This window comes from Rattus norvegicus, chromosome 11, assembly GCF_021556685.1.
Source record: "Rattus norvegicus strain SHRSP/BbbUtx chromosome 11, alternate assembly SHRSP_T2T, whole genome shotgun sequence".
Lineage (NCBI taxonomy): Eukaryota > Metazoa > Chordata > Mammalia > Rodentia > Muridae > Rattus > Rattus norvegicus.
This window is the reverse complement of record NC_141544.1, coordinates 45,219,535-45,236,903: the sequence shown is the minus strand read 5'-3', so window position 1 is coordinate 45,236,903 and position 17,369 is coordinate 45,219,535. Positions and strand designations below refer to the sequence as shown.

The 17,369-nt window shown below is 50.4% G+C and overlaps 1 protein-coding gene and 1 long non-coding RNA gene across 4 annotated transcripts; one reads left to right on the top strand and one right to left on the bottom strand.

The window, feature by feature from the left end:
- The first annotated feature begins 933 nt into the window (after positions 1-933).
- Kcne1 (potassium voltage-gated channel subfamily E regulatory subunit 1) lies at positions 934-16,111 on the top strand. Of its 3 annotated transcripts, NM_001443556.1 has the most exon segments (3): positions 934-1,138; positions 3,497-3,753; positions 13,283-16,111. In NM_001443556.1, a coding segment is annotated over 1 exon segment (393 nt). In that variant the 5' UTR covers positions 934-1,138; positions 3,497-3,753; positions 13,283-13,321; the 3' UTR covers positions 13,715-16,111.
- LOC108352307 (uncharacterized) lies at positions 10,718-12,246 on the bottom strand. The gene is made up of 3 exons (XR_015633320.1): positions 12,170-12,246; positions 11,518-11,788; positions 10,718-10,924 (listed from the first exon to the last, which is right to left on the bottom strand). It is a non-coding gene; the product is annotated as an uncharacterized LOC108352307 (long non-coding RNA).
- Positions 16,112-17,369: the final 1,258 nt, after the last annotated feature.

The following is a 17,369-nucleotide window of genomic DNA, read 5'->3' as shown; positions in this document are numbered from 1 at the left end:
ATAGGCCGTGTGTGTGTGTGTGTGTGTGTGTGTGTGTGTGTGTGTGTGTGTGTGTGTGTGTGTGTGTCTGGTGAGTATCTTGAATTTTGTACAGAGGGGTCATCTTACCAGGCAGACAGGGCCTTTCCAGATTCCTTGAGTTTGAGAACCAGAAATCCAGATATTTCCATTTTCTAATTTTAAAAATTAACTGGAAATAAATTAGCTGAGCCTAGACCTGTGGGCTCAGAGCTAGCCCATGATGCCCTACTGTGCGGCTGAGGTCTGAACTAGCCCTGGGGTCCCTGTGGAGGGGCTTAAGCTTGTAGGTTGGAAGGCTGAAAAGGAAGGCAGAATCCCTGAGGGATGGTCCCCATGGGAAAGGACAGGCTGTGTAGAGTGGGGGCTGCTCCTTGTCTGCTGCCTGGGCACCTCGGTCAGAGGAGAGTTGTGGTGGGGGCTGAGGTTAGTCACCAGTGTGGTGTGCCAGCCCGTGCAGTTTCTTTTCTAATCCAGGGCACTCCCAGAAGGCATCGGGATGCCGAGAGACCAGACGGGTACTGCTGCTGAGCAGGACTCTCTCCGCAGAGGCTCTGGGGTAAACTGAGGCAGACCTCGTATATCTCTGTGAATCTTGTCAGGTGAGTGAGTGTGGCCAAGGGGAGGGTTGTAGAGACTGGAGTGCACCTAGAGGTCACCAGGGAAGGCGTGGGGGTCAGGCCGTGGATGCGGGGCAACAACACTCCTGAGATGGTGATGTGGATGGCCCAGAGGCCCTCTTCCATCTCCCAGGGGACTCACAATGGACCTTGAGTCCCCGTCCCCAATCCTGACTCGTTATGGTGAGGAAGTGCTGGTGTTCGAGAGCTACAGCTGTGAGCTACAGTTCCATGTTTAGGATAAAGAAAACTCGGTGGTTTAAAGGCGTTCCTCACAGAAGACCCAGAATTCTCAGGGAAATGACAGTTGCCCGGAGGTGCAATGAGAGCCATGGGATTGAAGGGTTACGGGCAATATTATGACTTGATCTCTGTGTGTCATAGTCATGGTCATGCGTGTGTTCATATGGAGGACAGAGGACCGAGGCCAGCGCTGATCCCCAGGTGCTGTCAGCCTTTTTTGTTGCCGTCTCTCATTGACCTGGAACTCATCAACTGAGGTAGGTTTCAGGTCTCGGGTATCCTCCTGCCTCTGCCCTCTTAGCCGTAGGATGGAGACTTGGATTCTGGGGATCTGGGGGTGGGGGGGCGTCAGACAGAGGTCCCCATACAAACAAGGCAAGCATTTACCCTCAGAACCATCTCCCTAGGCTTATGGTTTGGGCCTTAAATGTCCCCCAAAGGCATTAGAAATTTGATCCTCCACTTGGTGTCATCAACAGCCTAGAAGTTAAAGAAAAAGAAAAGAAAAAAAGAAAGGAAGGAAGAAAGAAAGAAAGACAGAAAGAAAGAAAAGGAGGGAGGGAGGGAGGGAAAAGAAAAGAAAAAGAAAAAAGGTGTGGTACCTTTAAGACATTTGGGCCGGGGCATTCCAGCTCCTCTGGCAGTCTGGTCTCTTAGCTTCCAGGTTTTGCTCAGCCATGACACGCTGCCTCACCGCAGGCCCAAAACGATGGGTCCAATCCAGCATAGGGGGGACCTTTCCTCTTGTGAGGTAATTCTCTCAGGTGTTTGCTGAGGTAATACAAAGCTACCTAACCTGGATGAGGAGAAGCCAAAGGGCAGGGAAGGCCCAGCCTGATGCAGGAAGGACACCAGCTGAACAGCAGTCACCGGGAATGGCCAAGTGCCTTAAACATATACGGAAGACTTACCCTGACTTTCTTAGCATCAGAGAACGAGGGGAGCCAGGAGAAAGCAGAACACCTAGATTTGAGGCATTCCTAAGAGAGGATGATGGGAAATGGTTGGTTTGGGGCCATCACAATCACTGAGGCAGGGGCTTCTGGAAGATGACGTTAACCCTACTGGGAGGACAGGGGCCATATCTGTCATGACTTTAGTACCAGAAAAAGAGAAAGAGGAGGGGGAGGAGGGAGAGAAGGAAGAGGAGAGAAGAGGGGGGGAGGAGGAGGAGGAGGAGGAGGAGGAGGGGCTCTGGCACAAGGTCATTTGAAGAGGACGGGGTCATATCCATCTTACTAAGAGAAGAAGGAGTACGAATGAAAAGGTGAAGGAAAAAGAGGAAAACACTGGGGAACCCATCTCAGCTCACCAGGGGTAGAGCATGCCTCATACACCCCAGCTCACCAAGGGTGGAGTGCACCTCAAGATGACAAATGGGATAGCAACTCATTTTGTGGGGAGCGGAGAGAACCAGAAAGAGAGCAGAGAACACTGCCCTGAGCAGTATACACTACCGTTCTGGAAATGCTCCCATTCCCAATGCGGGGATGGGAGGCATTAGCCCAGGCCCTGATAGAGGGATCCAGCTGGTCCAGCCTAGATTGTGTGTGAAACATGTAAGTGCTTGGTAGGATAAACACTGTTTCCATCTGTCACCCCCTTTCCCTACCTGCCAGGCTCTGGCTTTGGAAGGATGGGCAGAAGGACACCACACCCACACAGCACAGCACCCAGGAGAAAGAATTGGGAGTTTTTAGGCTGAGTTTATGAATTTTATTTTCTCTGGAGTATGTAAAGTTGTTGAAGGTCTAGAGTTGAACCCACAAAGCCCATCTTGGGTGATCCCCCCGGCAGCCAATGCTGACCTTGGGTGGTGTTTTCCTTGCTTCCCTTTGAAACAATGTCTCGCTCTCTGTAGAAACTAGGCCTGCCTTTTTCATGTAGCACTATAAGATACGTGGTGTAGAGCTAGGTGTGATATTGCACAACTTAGACATCTTAGCACTTCAGCGGGAGACACAGGTGGGTATCTGTGAACCTGAGGCCAGCCTGGTCTACACAGAGAGTTCCAGGACAGTCCAGAGTAACATAGTGAGATACCGTCTCAACAGACAAATGAAACCACATTACAACCCACTTATGGACATTTTGCTAGTGGCTTCATAGGATATTTCACTCCGAAATAACCTTGTATCATACATGCCCTAATTTAATGATTAATTTATTTTATTAATTTGTTTATTATTATTATTATTTTTGGCTGTAGGCATCAAATTTTTAACTATTGTAAACAAAACTGTGACCAACCTTTATATCCTTAAGAGGTCTCTAAACTCAAAGCCTCTCTTTGGAACATACTTCTCAGAATAAAATTACATGTCAAAAGCTGGAGGCGTTCTAGTGCTCTCCGGTGTGCCTCAGTACTGGATTCTGCCACCCACAGAGCACAGCTCCCCATCTGCTTTTGTCAACAGGAGTATTGTCTTGGAATGTTGCAGGTAGGCCCACGGAGGGCCTTCAGTTACCCCCAGAAGCACACAGGAGCTGTGGTCCTTAGAAGTGACCAGATGAGGACTACCATGGTGAGGGGGGTGGGGGGGGGGGCGGCAGTGACCCTTGGCTGTGTCTTTTAGCTGTAGCTCAGAAGCCTGTCTCTGTATCTTATCTACTAGGCTGACGGAGCCCTTTCACCAGAACTGCCCCTGCTGACTCACACCTGTCAAGCGGGTGGGCAACGCTATGAAATTGACCAGGAAGTCACCTGGGCCACACCAGCGCTTGCTCCTGCTGGGAGAGAAAGGCGGTTCATACTTGCCTAAGAACTTCGGAGGTGGCGCCAGGGCTGGAGTTCCTCCAGCAACTGACTGCCCGTAGCAGAGCCCCGACTGTTTAGCCACCTCTGCACCGTCCATCCAGGTCCAGGCGTGCAGTAAGTAACAGCTCAATATACCCTTGCTGAATAGCTGCGGGGCCACAGGGGTCCAGCAGGATGTGAAGACAAAGGGAGCTGGAGAAGTTCTGAACCATCTCTGACAGTGTTTGGAACTATTTAACAAGGTGTTTGTCCAGTGCTGACCCAGTCAGTCTGTCCTCTTTATTCTCCCACAGACTGTCTGCCAGCCCTAAGCCCACCCGCTGGAGTCAAAGTGCTTCCTGCCCTTGGGGCTGGGTGAGGCATGCAGCATGCAGGGTGGGGGTGCAGGGTGGGTTGGGTAACCTCCGAGACCTGGGCTGACTGAGCCAAGCCCTGCCTGCTGGAAGCCCCAGGGCTCTGAGGCTCCGCCCATCCAAAGCTGCATTGCTTAGGTGCCTCTGGGATTGTCTGTCAGTCTTGTCTGTCAGTCCTAGACCCCAACACGGGCTCCAAGGATCCCGCTGCACACCAGGCTCCCTTGGCTTCTAGACCCAGGTAAGTCAGGGAGGGCTCCTGTCTCTAGGACAGGTACCCGGCTAGGACCAGACTGGGCATACAGGCATACTGCATACTGGGGTCATGGAATTAACTCCTAGCCAGCCCCCCTGTCTTCACTTACATGAAAGTCACAGGAAAATATTTTGTTTTTATTATTAACTCATTGGCGTTCTCAGAAAATTGTGTTGAATATTTAAAAGCATCAAATGAAAATTAAAACCACCACCCCCAGTCCTCAGCCTCAAAGAGATCCCCCACTCCCAATTTAGCAATACTTGAAGCCCACCAGCCACAAAGAGCCTGACTTTATTATTTTTATCATTTAATTATTTATTAAATTATTTTGATCAGGAAGGGTTGTGGCCTTTTTGAAGTGGGAAAGGCACAGGACATGGGGAACAGGGTTGATACCCGATCATGGTGGCAGTAATGAGGGAATGGGAAGTTTCTAGAAGAAAGTGAGGTAACAGCTATGGTGTTAATCCCTAACCCCTGATCCCTACCGCAATCCCCTGAGAGAAAGAACAAATAGGGGAGGGCGGGCTCTTTGGGTGTCTAATGCATCCCCACCTGATTGCCTCTGTGTGGACTGATAGCTCATTTCAGCACAAGAAGTAACATCCACCCCCACAGAGGAAGACTGTAACCAATTCTAGCTGCCATTTGTGCTCCACCGTGGGGCCTTTGCTAAATTCACCTGCTGCCCTGATTCTTGGATACAATGTGAATTTGACTGAGGCCAAATCCCAGCAAATGAGGAAGGTATCCCAAGTTCCCAAGGAAACAGTCCTGACATCACCCTGTGGACCTTGCCTTTGATAGTGGATTAGGAATCATTTCTAAAAATATGAGCACTTGAGGGACCTCAGAGAGATTTGCATATGCCATGCTTGTCTGTGGGGGTGAGCGGCTGCCTGTGTGGTCTCTCATTCTGGGAGTCTGGGAGTCGAATGGAAGTCGGAGGCATCGGTGCACTCAGGCATGCACCCCTGCTTCTGTGAATGATTACTGCACTCCCACCAGATGCAGACTGCTCCTGCTGTTCTGGGCAGAAGGAAAAGCAGCGCATGCAGAAATCCCACTTAGAAAGCTCACCTTTTGGTGGGAAGATGAACATCCCACAGCAAGCACAGTAATTAAGAAAACTGCACTAGATACAAACACACAAGGAAGAAGGACTGTAGGGTAAGCATTCCGGAGAGGGAAGGTGCTGGGCAAAAGCACACTGCATTAATGATCGAGTAAATCTTTTTAGAGATAAGGTGAAGAGCCTTGTAGATAACTATCATGCAATAAATTATAAAGATAAAAACCTATAAATTCTAACAGGAAAACATACTGCTTTGCCAGAGGTTTCCACATAAAGATCCCACAGGCCACTAAGAATGGGTGAACGTTCTCAGGGATTCACTTCCTCGACGGCTAAACACTTGGAGCCCCTTCTCCTACTGTTGGAGAATTAGCACCACGAGGGGCTGACAGAATTCTCCAGGTTTACCATTCCATCTAGCCTTTGAAGGACCTGTAGCATAGAGATAACCCACACATGCCCTTGTAGAGAGCAGGGGCAAAGGTCATGGCAGGGTTATGTGATGTTGTGTTCAACCCCATGGTGTGTACAACATGCAGTCGGGGTAAGTTCACCACCCCAAGCTTTTAGACGGGGGAGCTGAGGCTGTCTGGCTTTACCTGATTTACTGCATACAGTTCCTGCCTTCCCACTCTAATACCTCAGCTGTCATTTGTTCTTTACCCAAAACTCTCCTCTCTGCATCTTCTGAGAATATCGTGTTTGCCCTTTCCAGTCCTCACACCCCAGCCTCCTTGTCTGTCTCATGTGGGAATGTCTGGAAGCCAGGGAAATTGGACCAGACTCAGAGGCAGCAAACCACATAGACAATAGACAGTTACTTCCCAGGTCAACCGGTGTAAATTCTAGGATCAGCCAAGGTCACGGTCACCCAGATCCGGCCTTCACACTCATCCTGCTTCTTAAAATACACAAGGCCAAATGCTTCTGTGACTCTGCCCCCATCTTGCTTAACAAGTGTTCTTTTGTCACTAGGGACAAGAATGTACCCCAATCCACTGAGATAAGGAATGACTAACTAGGGGGGCGCTGTCTGGTTCATCCAAACCCTAGTGGGGCAGGAAACAGTCTGCAGCTCTGGCTGTGACTCCAATCACTACTGTTTTGGAACTTAAACCTAGAGAAAGCCCTGACACGTGAGCAAGCCGCCACGTCCTCAGAATGGTGCCAGTGTTGGAAAAGCCTCTGTTCCGGAAACTTCCAGACTGTTATCAGTCTGGTGACATAGCAAGAGCACATGGGGTGGGGGCAGGAATGCAGACGGGTGCACCAGGGGTCACACTTGCAGATAATTCAGTTCCACCCAGCCTCCCAGAGCCCCATGTCCTGAGTGACTTGCAGCGAACTGAAGCTGTGGGTCTGAGCTTTCAAGGAAAAGCCATGTGTGCACTATTCTAACTAGCGACAATGCCCCTGCTTCAAACCCAAGAGTCTTCAGAAGCTTGCAGAGATCCCAGCCAGTACCAGTGTGAGACTGTCCAATCCAAGCGGAGCCCCAGGTTGGTTATGTCTGCAACTGGGCTGTTCCAGTATCAGCGACCCAGTGCCATGGCTCCCAGGGCAGAGCTGTCTGTGGAGTCCTAAGAAAGGGGCCACCTTCTAACAGCTTAGGGGATGTTTAGGGAAGAAGCCAGTCCTCACATGTGAGACCCAAATGTAGCTGAGAAGTGGTTGGTTCCCCAGTCCCTTTGAGTCTAAGGAGTCTGTCTCCTCTGTACAAGGTCCTGGGAACTCCCTTCTCTGTCCTAATAAAAGGGGAGCCTGTAGCTAAAAGATTAAGTCTCATGGGTTTTGCCAAGAGAGATAACCTTGGGTCACTCATCGCAGTACTGTGGGGCCCAGTTCTCTGTAAATTAAAATGGCTAGATCTCCACACCCACTCAGTCCGACAGTCTGACACTGGGGCCGCTGCACTGTGGGTACTTGGACATTGTAACGGCAGTGAACTTGGAGACTGACGTAAGCTCCCTAATGGTGTGCAGATTGAATCCTGTGTCGTTCCTACCAGGACCGTCACAAGGCCACTGACTAACTCTATTTGGAGTCCTCAGGATACGAAATACACAATGACCTGCAGGGTTTGCAGGGTACGGAGAGCATCGGCAAAGGCAAAGCAATGCATTAGCTATTAATAGCTATAAATAGCTATAAAGGACAAAACGGTTTCCATAAAGGTGGGGAGTGGTAATTTGAAAGGGAGGTGACCAAGCCTAAAATAAAGCTAATCATGATTTAAGGTGCCAGGGTGAGTTAACATGAACAGGTAAAGGTGAGCCGTTCTGGAGGAACATGCAAGACCAAGAGAGATCTGGAAAACAAAGACAGCGTGAAGATTCGGCCACGAAGCCGGGATTTGTGTCTTAGACCATTAACTCAGTCAGTCTGTTTGCTAATTGTCCAGTGCGCAGCCCAGACGCCTCCAACCTGACTGCAAGTTGTGCCAGATGGGAGTACCGAGGTCTGTTTGGGACAAAAATACCCAGGCTAAACAATGCATAAGGAGGTCATTTCTGGCCAGGAGTATAGCTCATTCGATAGTGTGCTTCATCAGTGCTCCAGGCCCTGCGTCCTATCCTGCTGTAGCATAAACTAGGCCTGGTGACAAAATCTGGAATCCCAGCCCTGGGAAGGTGGAGGAAGACCTTTAGGCTTTCAAGGTCACCCTCAATACATAGTGAGTTCAAGGCCAGCATGGACTACAGGAGACACTCTCAAGAGAAAAATTCCCTCTAACTGTCCTGAAGTCCAAGGTCAGCAATTCACTCCTAGTAGAAGCCATCTTTTCATGCCATCCCATGGAGGAGGGCGAGGGAGGGAGAGGGTTGACAGGCCTGGGACGCATTCTAATCACCATTTAAAGGTCCCATCTCTAAGCACTGTTGCACTGAGAAATCTTTCTAGCAAGGCTTTGAGGACACATTTAAACCATAGCGGGAAGTTTTTTAAAAGTCCTGTGTCAAGATAGGGACCAAGAACGGCACCATTACCATCTCAGGGGTAGGATGCCGGCATCTTTATTCCCTGAGCGCCCCAGCATTTCTCATAGCTAGTGACCCTGGTGCCCAGGGTGGCTCTGGAACTCAGAAGGCATTTGACATGCAAAGTCCCAGTCTGCACCTAAGTCTTAGGAGAGCAGAAGGCCCAGATAAAGCAGTTCACCAGGTGCTTCCCAGGCAAGCTACACTGTGACCTTAAGAAGGAGAGGGAGGACGGTGTTGGCCGGGGGTGGGGTGGGAGTTGAAACAGATGTTTAGGTCTGTTTCTTCTGGCCACAGAAATTTCCATCTGGTTTTAAGTAATAGGTCTTTTTAGTAAACCCTGAAGTATAAATTAAATACAGAATTGACTCTGAAATTAGTTTCCTGTGTGGAGTTATTGATTCTAGACCAATTAACATATGTTTCCCCCAGTGTTGCCTGCAGTCCCCCACATAGTCACTGGTCATAAGAACTCCCCGGTAGTAAATGGTGGCGGGGTTGCTAGCTGGTTTATTTCCTTTGGAAATAAAATGATACCATCAGCTCAGGCCTGCTCTTCTCTGGGCCTGAGCCTCCGTTAGTGGCTCCAGTCACTTTGAGAGAGGTCACTGTGCTCTGAGCTTTTGATGAGTTTCCGGACAACTCCTGCCTCAGAATGGGGCTAGATTTCGACTTTGTTGAGGATTCGGAAGTATGGTGTGCCTTCCACCCTTCTCACCCCTAACATACTCAAGAGGCTGACGATCAGAAGATAAGCTTCATTTCTCCGTCACAACAGTTCTCTCCAGAACATCCGAAGAGAGCCAACCATGGTGAAATTAGACCTAACCCTAAAGACCCAGATTCTTGGAGGCAACATGGGATGGAAGACCCATCGATCTCAGAAAACCCAGCAACTTCCTGGCGTCAGCCATTTTCTATTGTGAGACAAACACCTAAGACGATGACGATTCTGGAAGGATTTATTTTGGCTCAGATCACAGAGAGTTTGATCCATTGTTACTTGGGCCATGGTGAGGCAGAGGCAGAGCAGTGCACAGTTAAAACAGACCTGCTCACCTCAGCCTGCAGCCAGCAAGCAGCATGGAGTAACCAGGAAGACCCTTCGAAGGCAACAGTGACGCACGTTCTTCAACTGGGCTTTATCCTCGGCAGTTCCAACGTCTCCTGTTAGTCTGTTCAAATTCTGAATCCACTTATGGACCAAACCATTGATTAAGTCAAAGCATACATGATCTAATCACCTCTGGAGATGCTCACAGACACACCCAGAGGAGGGCCTTACCAACTTTTCCGGTGTCTCTCAGCCCTGTCAGGTGGACAGTCAAGACCAACCAGCCGTACCCGTACTCAGGACCAGTAAATGTCAACCATGTTCCCTGCTTGCTCAGTGATCAAACAGCTAGGAAATGTCAGTGTTGGGTCCTCCTGTTCTACAAAGAGGAAAGGACACAGCCAGGAGAAGGTGAGGAGCATGTCTTAGATCGTTACAGGGCCGAATCCAAAGTGAGAGGTGGGGAGGCCAAAGTCTGAGCACGTTCTGCTCCTTTAAGAGGGGGTTTGGGTGGTAACCGACGCTCTGAGGCGAGCTCGATGGCCTCTGTTAATTAAAATAAGCAGGTTTTAGAGAGCCAGGCCCCGTTTGTGGGACAATATAAAGTTTTGATGATATCAGCTCAATAAAGGTTCCTGGGTAGGTCTTGTGCTGCTGTGGGCCAGGCACAGCTCAGTTGAGTAGGGACGGAGTCTAAAGATCTTGACTGGGATGAAGTCGGCAGCATCAGTCCATCAGAATGACGCTAACCCAGCCCTGTGTGCCAAAGAAGGTCTCGGGAACAAAAGTGTGAGCTGCCCTACTAGGGGGTTTCATCGGCCAAGCATGAGCAGCACCACTGTGGAACCGGTCTGAACCGGAAATGTGCGAAGACATGAGGACAAGTGGAAAGTTCAAAGAAGGGCCAGAAAGACTGGAACATGGCGCCTGGGGACAGTGACAGCAATGGAGGAAGGGAGCTGGGATCCTCACATTCAGAGCCCACCCACAGCTGTGCTCTGGGCAGGCCGTTTCCTTCTGAAGGTAACAAGGGACAAAGGAAGGCCCTCACTTGGGACTGCCATGGTGGGATTTGCTCCAATATTGAAAGGCACAGGCAGGGTGCTGACGGGATGCAGCTGGGGTTCGGAGTCAGAGCGGCCTGGGAATGGCCAATGGGAAAACTTTATGAGCATTGACACATGGCTCTGCTGCTGGGACAGGAGAGCTGAGGTCAAAGGCCATGTGTATGGAGCAGCAGGCGTGATCACCAGGGCGAGGCTGGCATGAGGAGACGGAAGAGAGGCCACTAACATGTCAACTGTGTGTAGAGCCAGGAGGCCTCAGAAAGCTCAAAGCATCTTCACTGCTGGGTTCAGGTTCATCTTTAAAAATGATTTATTCTTACTTTATACACATTGCTGTATTGCCTGCAGTGCGAAGGTGTCAACACGATTGAAGCTGGATGTGTGAGCTGCCATGGGGCTGCTGGGAACTGAACTTGGGTCCTCTGGAGGCGTATCCAATGCTCGTAACCACTGAGCCGTCTCTCCAGTCCCTCAGGTTCATCTTTAAATTAAGCCAGTTCTACAAAGAAATAGTTATAGGACTAACCAAGAGAGGGCTGGGAGTTTTGGCGTTGATGGTTGCCCCAGGGATGATGTGGTCAATGTCACAGTCCCCATGCTATTGTCCTGGTGTATGTTAGACTTCCTTTTCATGGTGACTCTGGCCAGGAACTGTGTCCCAAACATGCCTTTGCCTCTAGCTACAAAAGTCACTAAGGGTACCTCATGGGCATACTCTACTTAGCGGCCAGGAGACTCCTTGGACCACCTCAAGACTGGCAAACTCTTAAGTTTTTGAGTTGAACTATACATCTCTAAGCTTCTGCCTCCAAACAGGAGAGAGGGCTGTAAGGTGGTATTTACCCCACATCCACCTGAAAGGAATAGAAGTTTTCCCTGGTCAGTGATCTGATGGTCACCTGGGTAGGGTTCTTAGGATCCAGAAAATATCTGACAGAATCCTACAGTTACTCTGAGACACTTCCCACAAAGCCCAAGCCTGACTTTCAGAAGAGAAAGGAGCGATGTAATCTTTGGGGGCCTGCCAGTGATTCACTGGGGGGGGGGGGGCGGGGGGGTGATCAGAGAAGGAAGGGTAGCACACGGGCATACCTATTAGGTCCTCAGATTGGAGTGTTGGAACTTCAGCGCACCTTCCAAGGGGTGCTACATTATAGCGTACACTTCCACTCGGTGAACCCAGCTGCCCCTAGAGAGATGTCCACGGAGAAACAGACCACCCCACCCCCCAGCCCGTTCTCTCACAAATCCAGGGACCACGCCTGCAGTTTATGAGGAATAATCCTTTGTTTGTGTCACAGTTCTGAAGACATCCAACGGTGTGGTGTGGTCACGTGTTCTGTATCTGGTAGAGCGCTTCATCCTACACCACAACGTGGCAAGACAGAGCAAGTTAGCCAAGGATAACCCCATTACATCTATGAATGAATGACTGGACAATAAAGCCCCTCTATCAGTAACACACGGATTCATCTATTCACAGGGGACAACATCCTTGTGACACAATCACCTTCCAGTAGTCTTCTTGCCCAACACTGTTACACTGAGAGCCAGCTTCCCACCATGTGGGCTTTTGGGGACACAATCCCACGGTAGCAACTACCCGTTGCACATTCCGTCCAAAGGTGCCCTGACAGCGGCTCCCGCTGAGTGGTTATGGAAACCACGGTAGTTCCCTGTCTGTCGCGGTGATAAATGCGGCGAGCACAAATGGCCAATGGAAGAAAGAGTTTCTCCGACTTACAGTTCCAGAGCGAGAGTCCATAATGGCGGGGGAGGCGTGGCGGCTGGCAGCCGGAACAGGAAGCTGAGAGATCACATCTTCATTTGCATACAGGAAACAGACAGTGAACCGGAAGTGGGCAAGTCTGTAAGCATTCAAAACCCTCCCCAAGTGCTGCTTCCTCCACCAAGCAGTCACCTAAAATTTCTACAGCGTCCCGCAACAGTGCTACAGACCCAGTGCTCAGTTCCATGAATCTATGTGGGGAGATTCACTGCAGCAGCCACCAAGAAGTGCTGTGTAGATGTATGAGTCATTTTCAAGTGGACAGAACCAAAATGAGGCTGTTTCTCTTTTGCTTATTTTATATATATATATATATATATATAGACGGGATCTTACTATGTAGTCCTGGCTTGTCTGGATCTCATTCTGTAGACCCAAACTCACAGGGATCCTCCTGCCTCTGCTTTCCTGGTGCTATTTTTATCTTTTAAACGTTTTAAAATTACATTGATTTATTTTGTGTTTGTTCATATGTATGTATATGTTGGCGGGTTGGGAGGGAGACTTACATGTGGCAGTCAGAAGACAGTGCCAGGAATCAGTTCTCTCCTTCCACCTTGTGGTGGCAGGGAAGGAACTGAGGTTGTCTGGCCTAGGTTTAACCAGCACTCCCACCCACTGAGCTGTTTGCAGGGTCATCTGCTTTGTTTATGGAGTGAGTGGCCACCGTATTTTTTTTCTGTAGGGGGAGTGAGCAGAGAGAGAAATGAGTGTTTGACAGGGGTTGAGTGTAAGGGAATGGCCATCCAAGAGGCGATACTACTGGGCCATAAAGTCAGTGGTGATGGGAAGAGGGAAGAGAGCCAGTGAGATACACGGCTCCGTATCGTTATTGACACACAACATGGCAATATGAAGTAAGCTATGTCGTTGAAACTCATCCCAATGGCCGCCTGCCAGAGCGATGATCAGAACTAAAGGGATCATGTTACCAATTGATTGACAGGTCAGTGAGGCTCCTGGCAGTACACGCTGTGGGAGGATGTCTGTTCCTCCCCGTCACGTGCGTGGGTGGGGTGAGAGGTAGCCAATCACGCTTTTTGATTCCAAATTGCGTTTTCATTTCAGGAGTTTTGCTCCACATCAGGGAAACCGTGAAGCCCCAGGATGGCCCTGTCCAATTCCACAACTGTTCTGCCTTTTCTGGCCTCGCTGTGGCAGGAAACAGATGAGCCGGGTGGCAATATGTCGGCGGACTTGGCTCGTAGGTCCCAGCTCCGAGATGACAGCAAGCTGGAGGCTCTCTATATCCTCATGGTGCTGGGTTTCTTCGGCTTCTTCACCCTGGGCATCATGCTGAGTTACATCCGATCCAAGAAGCTGGAACACTCGCACGACCCTTTCAACGTGTACATTGAGTCGGATGCCTGGCAGGAGAAAGGCAAGGCCCTCTTCCAGGCCCGCGTTCTGGAGAGCTTCAGAGCTTGCTATGTCATTGAAAACCAGGCGGCCGTAGAACAACCTGCCACACACCTTCCTGAACTGAAGCCACTGTCATGAACCCCATAGTTAATTAATAGACAAGTGATAAGTGGGTCTTTCTAGTCAAATGCCTGCCAGTCTTTATTGTAGAGGTACCCTTGAGTTTTTATAAGGGGTGAGTTAATAACACCAGTTTTCTGAAATTGCATTCTTTCTATAGTAATCAATTTATTCTGCAGCACCTGCCCTTGTCTTTGTAAATCTAGCAGAGTCCCAGACAATGTGGCTTCTGAGAATACAAGCTGAGTTTCCCCCAAATCTCTCGACATTAGCAGTCACGTGACTAAGTTCTGATGGGAGATGTGAACATGATGAGTCCAATTTGTAAGCAGATTTGAAATGAGAAGTGTGTGCTCTCCATCCTCCCTGTCCTGGGAGGAGTGTGCTCTCCGTCCTCCCTGTCCTGGGAGGGGTGTGTTCTCCATCCTCCCTGTCCTGGGAGGGGTGTGCTCTCCATCCTCCCTGTCCTGAGAGGGGTGTGCTCTCTGTCCTCCCTGTCCTGGGAGGGGTGTGCTCTCCGTCCTCCATGTCCTGGGAGGGGTGTGCTCTCTGTCCTCCATGTCCTGAGAGGGGTGTGCTCTCCGTCCTCCCTGTCCTGGGAGGGGTGTGCTCTCCGTCCTCCCTGTCCTGGGAGGGGTGTGCTCTCCATCCTCCCTGTCCTGGGAGGGGTGTGCTCTCTGTCCTTCCTGTCCTGGGAGGGGTGTGCTCTCCGTCCTCCCTGTCCTGAGAGGGGTGTGCTCTCTGTCCTCCCTGTCCTGGGAGGGGTGTGCTCTCTGTCCTCCCTGTCCTGGGAGGGGTGTGCTCTCTGTCCTCCCTGTCCTGGGAGGGGTGTGCTCTCCGTCCTCCCTGTCCTGAGAGGGGTGTGCTCTCTGTCCTCCCTGTCCTGGGAGGGGTGTGCTCTCCGTCCTCCATGTCCTGGGAGGGGTGTGCTCTCTGTCCTCCATGTCCTGAGAGGGGTGTGCTCTCCGTCCTCCCTGTCCTGAGAGGGGTGTGCTCTCCATCCTCCCTGTCCTGAGAGGGGTGTACTCTCTGTCCTCCATGTCCCACCTAATGACACTGACAGACTGGAGGCAGCTTTGATAGAGGCAGCGGCACGCTCTCAGGTGGCACAGAGGAGGCAGTACTCCTCCTCTCCATCCTGTACTGCCCACCTGTCAGGTTCACAAGAAGGAGGTTTTCACCCCACAGTCCCTGCAACTACTGCTTAGTTTGGTCTCTGTTAAAGCCACGTACTCAATATCTAAACAGTGTCACCTCTGCCCTTGTCATTGTGTTCCCAGCTGTGATTCTGTCTGTCCTCCTGACTTCCACTCCTCCCTTACTACACACCTTTCCTGCATTCCTTGTCCAAACACCCCCCAGTACCCACGCACATGCCTACACCCCCATGTACACTCCCTCCTGATGTCCTTTACAGTTCAATCTGGATAGAAATGGCTTCTTACAGGGCTGAGACAGAGGAGGAAAAATTGACTCCTCCGGAATAAAGCCATGAACAAGGTGTGCTGTTATCCTCGGAAGCCAAGTGGCCACCCAAAGAGCCCAGGGGAAGGGGCACTGGGAACACATGGGATGGGCATGACACCCATCCTTGAGGTGTAAGGCCTGACTTGTCAGATGAATTATGTCCTAAAAGACATGCTGAAGCTCCCACTCCCAGTACTAGTGAATGTTGCCTTGTTTGGAAATCAGGTTCCAATGAATGACTGAAGTGGGTCCCACTCTATGTAGTAGGACTCGTGGCCTTCCAAGAGGGACACACACACAGAGTACCATGAGATGCCGGGACAGAGGCTGGAATGACAAAGACAAAAGCCAAGGAGAGTGGAGGACAGATGGCCACCAGACTCAAAAAAAAGGAACATTTGTTCCTGTGACCATCCAAGGACATGAGGCCCTCCGAACTGCAGCTTTGAGAACACAGGACAATGCCTGCCTGTTGCTTGGGAGACTCTGATAAAGCCGTCTAGCCAGCAAAGGCAGTATCTGCTGCCCTCCTCCCCACACCAGAGGGAATTATGGGGCACAGCAGACAAAGTCTCCTCAGGCTACCTGCCCAGAGAGCATGGGGAACCACTGCTCTGCGTACCAGCCCTCTCCTACTGCCACCTGCAGACACAGGGATCCTCTACACTGTGACACCTTGACAAATCACCTGCCAGGTTGCGAAGTGCGGAGCACTCACAGAGACAGATTTGGAAAGCTGAACGCAGGCCTGGAAAGGTGGCTTAGCACAAGAGGTAACAGGAGTTTAATCCCAAAAACCCATGGTGGAAGGAGAAGACAGACTCCAGAGAATTGTCCTCCGTCCTCCACATGATACACAGTATGTACACACACAGACACACACACACAGACACACACACACACTCCATACACATCTAAGACAATAATAAAAGAGATTTAAAGACACAATACAATCTAATGAAAAGCAGCCCCCACAGTACAGACTGTGCTCAGTAGATACATTTGACTCTGTCTGATTCAAGCTCTCATTTCCCAATGGCAGGGACTGCTCCGTGTGTGTGTGTGTGTGTGTGTGTGTGTGTGTGTGTGTGTGTGTGTGTGTGGTGTGTGTGGTGTATGTGATGTGTGTGTATGTTGTGTTGTGTGTTGTGTGTTTGTGTTGTGTGTTTGTGATGTGTGTGTGTGGTGTGTGTGGTGTGGTATGTGTGAGTGTGTGGTGTGGTGTGTATGAGGGTGGTGTGTGTGGTATGTGTGTGTGGTGTGTGGTGTGTATGTGTGTGGTGTGTGAGTGTGTGTATGCATGGTGTGTGTGGTGTGTGTGTGGTGTATGTGATGTATGTGTGTGTGGTGTGTTGTGTGTATGTGATGTATGTGTGTGGTGTGTGTGTGTGATGTGGTATGTGTGAGTGTATGGTGTGGTGTGAATGAGGGTGGTGTGTGTGTGTGTGCGTGTGTGTGTGTGGTATGTATGTATGAGGGTGGTGTGTGTGTGTGTGTGTGTGTGTGTGGTGTATGTGGTGTGGTATGTGTGAGTGTGTGGTGTGGTGTGGTATGAGGATGGTGTGTGTGTGTGTGTGTGGTGTGTATGAGGGTGGGGTGTGTGTGTATGGTGTGTATGAAGGTGGGGTGTGTGTATGTGTGTATGTTTTGTGGGGGGAGGCAGGAATTTCTGCATCAGAACCCTGTCATGGATCACCCTCTGAATTGCTACTGTTCTTGAGTTATTTGGGTCCCATAGTCCTTTGAACTCCCATGGATGCCTGACTCCTCCCCACCCCGAGGTGCTCATAGACACTTTTCCTGCTGTCTTGAGAGGTCATGAACCCCTGGAGCCGTGCTGTGATGCTGCATCCATGACCCCTGTGTGAGCCAAGCTCTGCTCCAGACAGATGCCTGTTGCCCAGGCTGGAGGGAAGGGTTGGAGAGAGTGCTCATGACTAGCTTGTGACATGGTGACCTTGATACTCTTGGCACACAGACCTCCTATGACCAGCAGGCTTTCACCACAGGAATTCCCGTGCCTTTTAAGGCAGGGAGATCCCCAGACCTGGGAGCTCTCTGTCCTTGGAGAGTAGGGCCTCACACTCACTGGTCACTGAACACTCCTTATCTCTTCCGATAGTCTCGGCCTCTCAATTTAAAGGGCAGAGGGGAAGAGGCAAGTAAGGAATGAATTGAACCACCAAATGTCATCTGCCTGTTACAT